Raw genomic sequence first — 11844 nt, forward strand, 5'->3', positions numbered from 1 at the left:
AAGTGATATGATATGGCCATCATCATCTCGTGCTTGTGATCTCCATCTCCGAAGCACCGTCATGATCACCATCGTCACCGGCGCGACACCTTGATCTCCATCGTAGCATCATTGTCGTCTCGCCAACTTATGCTTCTACGACTATCGCTACCGCTTAGTGATAAAATAAAGCATTACAGGATGATTGCATTGCATACAATAAAGCGACAACCATATGTCTCCTGCCAGTTGTCGATAACTCGATTACAAAACATGATCATCTCATACAATAAAATATAGCATCATGCCTTGACCATATCACATCACAACATGCCCTGCAAAAACAAGTTAGACGTCCTCTACTTTGTTGTTGCAAGTTTATGTGGCTGCTACGGGCTGAGCAAGAACCGTTCTTACCTACGCATCAAAACCACAACGATAGTTCGTCAAGTTAGTGTTGTTTTAACCTTCTCAAGGACCGGGCGTAGCCACACTCAGTTCAACTAAAGTTGGAGAAACTGACATCCGCCAGCCACCTGTGTGCAAAACACGTCGGTAGAACCAGTTACGCGTAAGTGTACGCGTAATGTCGGTCCGGGCCGCTTCATCCAACAATACCGCCGAACCAAAGTGTGACATGCTGGTAAGCAGTATGACTTATATCGCCCACAACTCACTTGTGTTCTACTCATGCATATAACATCAACGCATAAAACCAGGCTCTGATACCACTATTGGGGAACGTAGTAATTTTAAAAAAATTCCTACGCACACGCAAGATCATGGTGATGCATAGCAACGAGAGGGGAGAGTTTGTCCACGTACCCTCGTAGACCGAAAGCGGAAGCGTTAGTACAACGCGGTTGATGTAGTCATACGTCTTCACGATCCGACCAATCAAGTACCGAATGCACGGCACCTCCGAGTTCAGCACACGTTCAACTCGATGACGTCCCTCGAACTCCGATCCAGCCGAGCTTTGAGGGAGAGTTCCGTCAGCACGACGGCGTGGTGACGATGATGATGTTCTATCGACGCAGGGCTTCGCCTAAGCACCGCTACGATATTATCGAGGTGGATTATGGTGGAGGGGGGCACCGCACACGGCTAAGAGATCCAAGGGATCAATTGTTGTGTCTATGGGGTGCCCCTGGCCACGTATATAAATGAGTGGAGGGGGGGGAGAGGGCCGGCCCCTATGGCGCGCCTGGAGGAGTCCTACTCCCACCGGGAGTAGGATTCCCCCCTTCCAAGTAGTAGGAGTAGGAGTCAAGGAAAGGGAAGAGAGAAGAGAAGGAAGGAGGGGGTGCAGCCCCTCCCCCTAGTCCAATTCGGACTAGGCCTTGGGGGACGCGCAGCCTCTCCTCTCTCTTTCCCCTGAAGCCCAATAAGGCCCATATACTCCCCGGCGAATTCCCGCAACTCTCCGGTACTCCGAAAAATACCCGAATCACTCGGAACCTTTCCGATGTCCGAATATAGTCGTCCAATATATCGATCTTTACGTCTCGACCATTTCGAGACTCCTCGTCATGTCCCCGATCTCATCCGGGACTCCGAACTACCTTCGGTACATCAAAACACATAAACTCATAATATAACCGTCATCGAACTTTAAGTGTGCGGACCCTATGGGTTCGAGAACTATGTAGACATGACCGAGACACGTCTCCGGTCAATAACCAATAGCGGAACCTGAATGCTCATATTGGCTCCCACATATTCTATGAAGATCTTTATCGGTCAAACTGCATAACAACATACGTTATTCCCTTTGTCATCGGTATGTTACTTGCCCGAGATTCGATCGTCGGTATCTCAATACCTAGTTCAATCTCATTACCGGCAAGTCTCTTTACTCGTTCCGTAATACATCATCCCGCAACTAACTCATTAGTTGCAATGCTTGCAAGGCTTATAGTGATGTGCATTACTGAGTGGGCCCAGAGATACCTCTCCGACAATCGGAGTGACAAATCCTAATCTCGAAATACGCCAACCCAACAAGTACCTTCGGAGAAACCTATAGAGGACCTTTATAATCACCCAGTTACGTTGTGACGTTTGGTGGCACACAAAGTGTTCCTCCGGTAAACGGGAGTTGCATAATCTCATAGACATAGGAACATGTATAAGTCATGAAGAAAGCAATAGCAGAATACTAAACGATCAAGTGCTAAGCTAACGGAATGGATTAAGTCAATCACATCATTCTCCTAATGATGTGATCTCGTTAATCAAGTGACAACTCATGTCTATGGTTAGGAAACATAACCATTTTTGATCAACAAGCTAGTCAAGTAGAGGCATACTAGTGACACTCTGTTTGTCTATGTATTCACACATGTATCAAGTTTCCGGTTAATACAATTCTAGCATGAATAATAAACATTTATCATGAAATAAGGAAATAAATAATAACTTTATTATTGCCTCTAGGGCATATTTCCTTCACTTCGGTAACACATCCTCGTCTCCACCGGCTCCGCTATTGGTTATCTCTCACCTTTACTTGTGCAAGCGTATATTGTGTTGGCTCCCTTGCTTGCTTGTGTGGTTGTTGTTGTTGCATCATATAGGTTGCTCACCTAGTTGCATATCTAGACAACCTACTTTGATGCAAACTTTAATTTGGTAAAGAAAAGCTAAAAATTGTTAGTTGTCTATTCACACCCCCCCCCCTCTAGTCAACTATATCGATCCTTTCACACTGGCAGAAAAAATCATTTCAAAAGCACAAGAGGCAAAAAGAAACTGATTCACAGTAGCAAAACACAGAAATTATATACTGGTCAGCAGGAATTCCTATGCACATCAAAGTATCTTAAAAACAACTAGAATCAGCTGTTGACGTTTACTACTGAAAAATTCAGTACAAAATTGACAGTATATAGGAGTAAAGTTAGATGCAATACTACCCAAAAACATGGACAAACAACACAAATGGTTCTGTAAAAGGATGCAATACTACCAACAAAGACAAACCCCAGCAAACCACAAAAAATTGTCCGGAAAAATACACTGTAATAACCTTAAAATTATAGTGTGATTGCCCTGTGACTTATAGTGTAATTGCACTAAATTACACTATAATTTACCTGAAGTTACAATGTAATTACATTATAAATACCATTAAATTACATTGTAACTACCCTTGAAATTACATAGTAATTGGCCTTGTGATGTACCAGAAATTAAACTACTATTCCTAGTAGTTTACTAAGTGATTACCCCTGAAAATTTATGCTATAACTACCCCTGTAATTACACTGTAATTGCAAAATTAGCATTGTAATTACCCAAAAAAATTACGGCGTAATTACCCCTGAAATTACAATCTAGTCGTTGTAATTCCATTTTGGTTTGCACTAGAAATTGCATTGTGATCACAATGTAAGTTCCCCCGAGTTTACACACTAATAGAATTGTAATTACATTGAAAATCCTATCAATGTGGCTGTTCATTAGGTTTCAAAAAAGAAATAAAACTAAATCTATGATTAGAGGGAAGGATAATCAAGGAAACAACTAGAGGAACAAACAGGAGAAGCAAGGGCGATGTAGTAGAAACAAGACCATGGCAACCGTACAAATGGGGACCATGAGAAGCCTACAAAACTTGAACATTATCAGCCGAGAGAAAACACATCAGAAACACTACACAGTAGAAAGTAGCTAAATAAAAACGACTAAAAGATACAAATTCAGAGGAAAGGATTATCATCTACATCTACATTACAGGGGTCGGCCAAAATCAAACTACAAGGGCAAACAAATTCACATGAAGGATACACCATCAACACCTACATCTAACAACAAAAAATGCAGGTGGAATAAACACCCAGGCCAGCAGATATGAAATCGACAGGGGAATCGAATCCCACCGCTACATCATGGACCTACAACCACATTTGAAACAAAACACGAGGCAAATCCACCGCTACGACTACCCGTTAAACTACAGCTACATCCGCAGCAGAGGAATAAAATCAAACCGCTAGATTAGGAAGAACTCCAACAGGGGATGGGTGAAGACGACTACAACAACTGAAACCACAAGACACCAGTGCGAAAATCAAGTGAGGGCGAAGAGCTCGCAATCGCCATGAACTTTTCGAACAATACGCCTAAAGAAATGGGAAATCACGGAAATGGAATATCAAAGGGTGAAAGACAGTTAACCAAAAATGGACTGTAATGGGTTGATCCGACAACAAAGGTGTGCCTGACATCACAAAAGGGCCCGAAAGCACCATCTCAAACGAATGGCCACATATTTGAATGAAAGTGAATTGTAAACCACTCGACTGAAAAACAACAATACTGTAAATAGTTGGGTTTTTTACGTGCACACATGGGTAAATGAACTATCACAATTACTTATTGCTGTAAAGTTTCTTTAGGATTCACACAAAATTCAACCTATAAAAATCACTTTTGTTTGTTTTTATTTGCGGAAAACGAGAATGCATTGATTGAACCGAATTAATACGACATAAAGCAAGAGTGGGTCCCATGATGTTCATACATTCACTATGCTAAACTAGACCACATACTTCTTTGTCTTACCGTCCTATGCACCCGTGCCTATCACCTAGGCATGTCTGTCAGTCTTCTCCCATGAAGCTCCCTCATTTCCCCTCTATTCATCGCGAGGTATCCAAATCTCCTATTCATCGTGTCCCTACTTCAAGTGGGGATGGATTTGGCTGAGAGCAAAGAGCGTATCAGGAGAAGGTTTACGTGGGGAGAAGGTATCCGTCCAAGAGCCCCTCCAAACTTTGTGGAGTTCCATGCGTGAGGATAAGTTTTGCTAGTTTAAGTCGTGTGGTCCTTTTTTTCTATTTTGTGTGGGTCGATCTTGATACATAGTTTTTCTTCATCCAGATTTCTTCGCTATTTTTTCCGTTTTGTGTAACCATTAAGGGGATCATCCAAGAGCATGATCATTTTATTGGCACCAATGTATTCAATTTCCTGGTTGCTTTGAGTTGACGTGACATTTGCATTCTTGGCTTTGCATGTTGTTCTGTGTTGTATAGACCTAGCAAGTCCTCCAAATTGCATAGAAGTTGACCCAAGACATTTTTTATTTCTTAAACATAGTCATCGTGTACCCATGATATGTAATCACAATTGTAAGTATGGATCATGCTGTAAATGTGGATTTGACGAGCCATCTTCTTGAGTCCATTCTGTGCCAGGAATTATAATTTTTAGGATCCATTCTAAGATAGTGTATTTTGTAGCTTTGTTAACCATGATTAATGCTTTCACTTGATGTTCGCTTTCTTATATAACGCTACTGCAATACATTATATTGTTGTGCAAGCTTTTTTTTCTTGTATGGGTGCTATTGCAACAACTTGAACCACAAAAGAAGCTAGAAGAGAAAAACACAAGAGCTTGTTTTGCATGGAGAAAGTGCAACAAGCTGCATGATCAACTTGAGGAGCGGTGGGGTAGAAGCTAGGGGAGCATATTGAACACCAAAAGATTGCGACTGAGCTGCAATCCCAACCACGAAAGTTCAAGTTATGCTAATTCGTTTCATTTTTCTTGTTTTCCGGTCCCACATGTAAGTGAGAGTGAGAGAGAGAGAGAGGATTTTTTTTCCTTTTTTAGTTTAGCTCGTGTCCCACGTGTAATTGACAGAAAGGGGGGAGAGCTGTTTTTCCTTTTTCTTCGGGTGGGCCCCACACGTAAGTGGATGTGTAGAGAGCACATATAAGAGGGACAATATGGTCAGAGGATTGTGCAGAAGGCAGTCAAACGAATTGGGAGGGAGAGTTGTCTTCTGGGAGAAGCCGAGGAGGGGAGGCTTATGGGAGAAGCCACCAAAGGAACTAGGCCTAAGGTAGTAATATAAAAATCCCTATGGAGTATTACCGAGACAAGATCTTAGCAAAAATAATTTGGCACCATAGGACATCATTTTGCCTTGCCAGTTCGTACTGTACCTTCTACTTTATTCCAATCACCATTTCTTAATTTAGCATAATGAGGGAATGCCAAGGTTCATAGAAAGAACTCTAGCAACCATGTTAAATTGTCTCTATAAGCGTCTAAATCAGATCTAACTTCTCCAAAGCATCACATTCACTTTTATTAAAAATGATCTTTAGACCAGGAAAATTCTCTAATAAATAGCGGATATCTTTTAAACTGTTTGCACTTTATGAATTGAATCCGCTTCCATTCAAAAGACTGTTATGAACATATTGGAGCATGCTAACTTGCTAAGCCCTACAGCCATGGCACTTACACCACTAATTAAACCACTATCATTTGGTCTATGAACTAGCTTCTGTAACAGACGTCTACACCTATGTTTTACCTATTAGGTGAGAAGGCGTCCCCCTACCTCAGTCCTTTCTGTGTTTAAAAATAGGGCTTTAATTGACCATTGACCATGATTGTTACATCACCACCCTGGACATTATGCTTAATCCATTGGACATAATGTTCAGGGAAATCCTTCATGAGCAGAACATAAGAGAGACAAGCTCACTTGATTTCGTCATAAGTTTTTTGAAATTATCCTTAGCTAGAGTTGAATCTTCACTTTTATTGTGCTTCTTTGATCGTCAAAGATACTAGAGTTGAAGGAAACTCCTCGTTGGTAATAAGCTTTCTGATTAAGGATCACATTTCTTTTCTCAAACTTACATAAAGTCAGAAAGAATCACTGGGATACATAAAGTCAAATAGATTGACCAACCATCATCTATTGAACAACCATCCTGTGCCAAATTTATTGCATCAAATGTGTTAGCAGTTGACCAAAAGTCACAAATGAATCAGGAGATGCGGTACAAATCAAGGGGTAATCACAAACGGAGCTCTCAAGTGGAAATAAACAATAGGCTCAAAAACAAAAGTGGAAATAAACAAGAATGAACGGTGGGACCGACAGCTCTAGCACACTTAATCAAGGAGTATTAAATTAAGCTCCAAGGAAGGACTTGACAGCCGCCGCTTCTTGAATGGCAAGGGGCTCTGCACCTCCTCCTCCTCTCCCCACCTTCGCATGCCGGCGGCGGCGGCCTTCTCCGGCACCGGCGTCAGGTTGAGGTCGAAATCCCTCACGCTGGACCCGGAGCCCGACGCGGACGCCGTGAGCGACACCGACAGCCCGTCCCAGTAATGGCACCGCTTGTGTCCGCCGAGCGCCTGCCCCGTCGCGAAGCTCCGGTGGCACACGGAGCACCTGTGCCCGCCGACGCCAGACGACGTCGACGATGCGACCGTCTCCTCCGCCGGCGACACGCTTTGTAGCGGCAGCACGAGCGCCGCCCGTTTCCTGTGGCTGGCCTTGTGCCCGCCGAGCGCCTGGTGGGACGGGAACGCCTTGCCGCATACGGAGCACCGGAACCGGAGCTCGCAGGCTGCTGGCGCCGCCGCAGTCACGGTATGCAGCCATTGCCCCTCCGCTGCCTGTGCTTGGTCGCCGCCGGTGGCCACGGAGGCGAGCGCCATGAGGCAGAGGTGGACGTAGTCGTCGTGCGTCATCTTCATCATTGGCGTGCGAGAGCTGTGGCTAACGCGAGCTGCTTGATGTAGTGGATTAGGAATCTGGTTTACTGAGTCCTGATCGGGCTCTGCGTGTTATATATATGCTCCTGGGTGCATGCAAGTGTGAGTTATATATGTGTATATTCGAAGGATCTAAGAAGGTGATGATAGAGGAGTTTGGTTGGTTCAAAGGAGCACGAGGGCGGGCGGAAGGGTACGTCCATGCATGAGGAGTGGTTTCCAGTTTTCCAAACGTGCGCGCGCGCGTGCGTGAAAGGATATCAGTATTTTATTATCTTCATTCACGAGTGGATGGAATCTACTGTGCAATTCAATTCATGAACCGTTGAATTTCAGGGTTTCAAACTCATTTACGGGCGGAGGAAGGCCAATGTTGCGGCGCTCCAATGTGCTAAAAAGAAAAATGCCTTTGCTTTAGCTGTTGATTCATGCACCTATGATGTAGAGTAGTATCCATGATGAATTTCTGATTGTCGCCACGGATATGTTGGACTTGTTCCGCTTTGAATGAAGAGAAGTTCAGATGGGCAGTTCTATAAAAAAATAGAAGTCTGTGTTGTCCCCAACCAAACGAACCGTCAATTTGAGAGCTAAAATGTCTTTCTTGTTTTCCTCCTTGATTTAGATTGGATTGACCAGGATTTTTGAAAGTAAAAGCAAAAGTGTGTAGGCATCAATCAACAACAAAAACAAGAGAATTTGTTGTCCTTCTGTCTCGAGAATCAATATTTACAAAAAAAAAGAGGAGGAATGCTCACTGTGATGATTGGTACCGTTATAACTAATTACTGGTCATGTACAAACAAATAAATAATCTTTGACCAGTAAGGACTTTCATGTGTGCATAAACACCCTCTACATACATTTGTCTTCCATTGTGATTGATTCACTGTGATTATTCAATTCGCGTCAAAATCATCTCTTCTTGCAGATCGGTAATGTGCATTCGAGTCAAAATTATCTCTTGCAGATCAATAATGTGTATTCGTATTCTTTTTGGCTTAATGTATGCATAAATGGGCTAGGTCATGTTTATTCAAGGATAATGGGAACAATCAATTTTAAGAAACCAAAAAAATGCCAACAATAAATGCTTGATAATGAAAATGTAGACAAGTTGGAAAAATGAAATGGATTTTCTTTTGGGGGTCAGAAAGATGAAATGGATGGACCGAGTGAGTGAGTGAGTGAGTGAGTGAGTATATGGGTAGGTTCTGCTTAAATGAAAAAGATGGGCCGACTGTGTGCAAGCGGCCTGGCCAGGCCTGCTGCTGTGCAGAGGAGATCTACCCAAACTTGGGCCATCCAACCAGGTATGACCAAGAACCCGCCCGGATTTAGGCACGTTGCCTGAAAATCTGCCCAGATTAAGGTAAAAATGGCTTGATTTGTCGTTTTCTCAAAAATCTTCAATCTGCCCTGCATGGGGCGGGATTTAGGCGGTTTCTCTCGTTTGAGGCAGGGTTTGAGGCGACTATCTGGCTGTTTCTGGGATCGCTCTCCACCTTTTTGTGCTCAGGCTCCTCGGCATGCATGCATATGCAGTGTACTCCATTCGTTCCTAAATACAAGTATTTTTAGAGATTCCAATAAAAGACTACATACGGAGCAAAATAAGTTGTCGTGGATGTGCACTACTTGCAGGTAGCTAGCAAATGCGTGCTAGTTTGTGTGCACCTGAGTCGTTCGTACGCGTCAAACCGCCCAGAAAGACGTCCAACATAATTGGAACACAACAAGCATAAATCATGTGTTAGGTTAATCTAGCACATACTTCAATAAGGATGAATTTTTTTTTGAGCTTGTGGCTCTCTCGTACATCTTCTGGCCTTCTTCCGAAGCTTCTAGGGTCCCTTCTGGTCCAAAAAAATCACCGTAAAGCTTCGTCGTGTTTGGACTTTGTTTGGTATAAATTTTCCGTAAAACCAAAAACATGCAGAAAATAGAAACTGACACTAGGCACTGAGTTAATTAATAGGTTAGAGTTGCTCGTCCATGCCACATACCAATAGTGTGCAAATTAATCATTTTGATATGCGTGTGGCTAGTTTAATTAGGTTGCTAGTGCCTCTCCAATGAATTCCCTACATGTTATATTATATATGAAGGTCATCTTTGTTACAAAATAAAGCATATGTATGCATCATTGGATTCTTGAACCGGATGTACATGTGAGACACATGTAGAGAATGATTTGGTGCATCGATAATTGATTGATCATGCACTAGGCACATATATATAGGTACAAGGGGTGCGACCGGTATCTTGTCTCCTAAGATACACGTACATACAGAGGGAGACAGATACTACAGGTACTACATACAGAACCCATACCTACGTACATGTACACATGTTCAACACCCCCCGCAGTCGAAGCGTCGCCGGTGACGCAAAGACTGGACCGAAAGCCCTCGAAAGTCAAGGTGGGTAGTCCCTTCGTCATCACATCGGCGAACTGCTGATCGGTGGGCACATGTAGAACACGAACACGACCAAGTGCGACGTGCTCCCGGACGAAGTGGATGTCGAGCTCGATGTGCTTCGTCCGTCGGTGATGGACAGGGTTGGCAGCGAGGTACACCGCGGAGACGTTATCACAGTAGACGAGCGTCGCCTTGGTGACCTCACATAGCAACTCCTGGAGTAGCTGTCGTAGCCAGGAACACTCCGCGACGGCGTTGGCCACGGCCCGATACTCGGCCTCGGCGCTCGATCGTGAGACCGTGGGTTGTCGTTTAGACGACCACGAAATCAGAGAGGGCCCGAGGTAGACGCAGTAGCCGGAAGTGGAGCGTCGAGTGTCGGGACACCCGGCCCAGTCGGCGTCGGAGTAGGCGACAAGGCTGGTGTCCGGCGAGGCCGTCAGGGTGAGACCCATGGCTGTGGTGCCACGTATGTACCGAAGTATACGTTTCACGAGAGCCCAATGGGTGTCACGAGGAGCATGCATGTGAAGGCACACCTGCTGGACAGCATACTGAATGTCCGGACGCGTCAGTGTGAGGTACTGAAGCACACCGATGATGGAGCGGTAGAAGGGAGCGTCAGACGCCGGAGAGCCCTCGACGGCGGACACCTTAGCCTTCGTATCGACAGGCGTGGAAGCAGGCTTGCAATTAAGCATGCCCGCTCGCTCCAGAAGCTCGTAGGCGTACTTCTGCTGGTGCAGAAAGAAGCCAGTAGCCCGGCGCACTACCTCGATGCCGAGGAAGTAGTGGAGAGCCCCCAAGTCCTTGAGGGCGAACTCGGTGCCGAGGCGAGCTGTGATCTGCTGAAGAAGCGCTGGCGAGGACGCAGTCAGGATGATGTCGTCGACGTACAGGAGGAGGTACGCGGTGGCGTGGCCCTGGTGGTAGACAAACAGGGAAGCATCGGACCGTGTGGACCGGAACCCATGTTGCTGGAGGAAGGCCGCGATCCGCTGGTACCAGGCCCGAGGTGCCTGCTTCAACCCGTAGAGAGAACGGGAGAGCAAGCACACGTGGTCCGGATAGTCGGTGTCGACGAAACCAGTCGGCTGCTGACAGAACACCTGCTCGTCGAGATGGCCATGCAAGAAAGCATTAGACACATCGAGCTGGTGGACAGGCCAAGCGCGAGAAACAGCAAGCTGGAGAACAGCGCGAATCGTGCCCGGTTTAACAACCGGGGCGAAGGTGTCGGTGAAGTCCACGCCGGCGCGCTGGCGAAAACCACGCACCACCCAACGCGCCTTGTAGCGCTCGAGAGAACCGTCGAGGCGAGTCTTGTGGCGGAAGACCCACTTGCCAGTGATGACATTGGCACGGGGTGGCCGCGGGACAAGCTGCCACGTACGGTTGCGCTGCAGGGCGTCAAACTCCTCACGCATCGCAGCTAGCCAGTTCGGATCCCGAAGGGCTGCGCGAGCGGAGGTGGGGAGCGGTGACGGCGTCGAGGTAGAAGCCGCGCATGCATACTCGTCCAACGAGTAGCGCGTGCTGGGACGCAGGGTCCCAGTCCGAGCCCGAGTGACCACACCGGTGATGGGTGCGGCCGTGACGACGGGAGCCGCCAAGGGAGCCACGGCGACGGGGGCCACGGCGGGGGCCGCGGCGACGGGGGCCGTGGTGGGGGCCGCAGCGGGGCCAGCCGAGGGGACCACGGCGACGGGGGCCGTGGTGTCGGGGGCCGCGGCAGGGGCCGCTGGCGCGGGGAGCGCGGGCAGAGCCGGACTCGGGGCGCGGCTGGGCGGTCCGCCAGAGGTGGAGGCAGGGACGAACCGCGCCGCAGGAGACTCCGAAGGTGACGGTACCTGCTGAAACGGGAACACGAGCTCATCAAAGTACACATGCCGCGAAGTGAAAACGC

General features: G+C 46.4%; 1 protein-coding gene across 1 annotated transcript; it reads right to left on the reverse strand.

The window, feature by feature from the left end:
• Window positions 1-5543: 5543 nt before the first annotated feature.
• On the reverse strand, window positions 5544-7541 carry LOC109768460 (zinc finger protein 36-like). The gene has a single exon (XM_040400893.2). It carries the CDS (start codon window positions 7498-7500, stop codon window positions 6907-6909), a length of 594 nt encoding a protein of 197 aa, XP_040256827.1. The 5' UTR covers window positions 7501-7541; the 3' UTR covers window positions 5544-6906.
• Window positions 7542-11844: the final 4303 nt, after the last annotated feature.

The sequence above is a fragment of the Aegilops tauschii genome, chromosome 2 (assembly GCF_002575655.3).
Source record: "Aegilops tauschii subsp. strangulata cultivar AL8/78 chromosome 2, Aet v6.0, whole genome shotgun sequence".
NCBI classification, from domain to species: domain Eukaryota; kingdom Viridiplantae; phylum Streptophyta; class Magnoliopsida; order Poales; family Poaceae; genus Aegilops; species Aegilops tauschii.

Excerpts from the sequence above, each read along its gene's own strand:
- LOC109768460 (XM_040400893.2), bottom strand. The coding sequence starts at position 7,500 with ATGATGAAGATGACGCACGACGACTACGTCCACCTCTGCCTCATGGCG.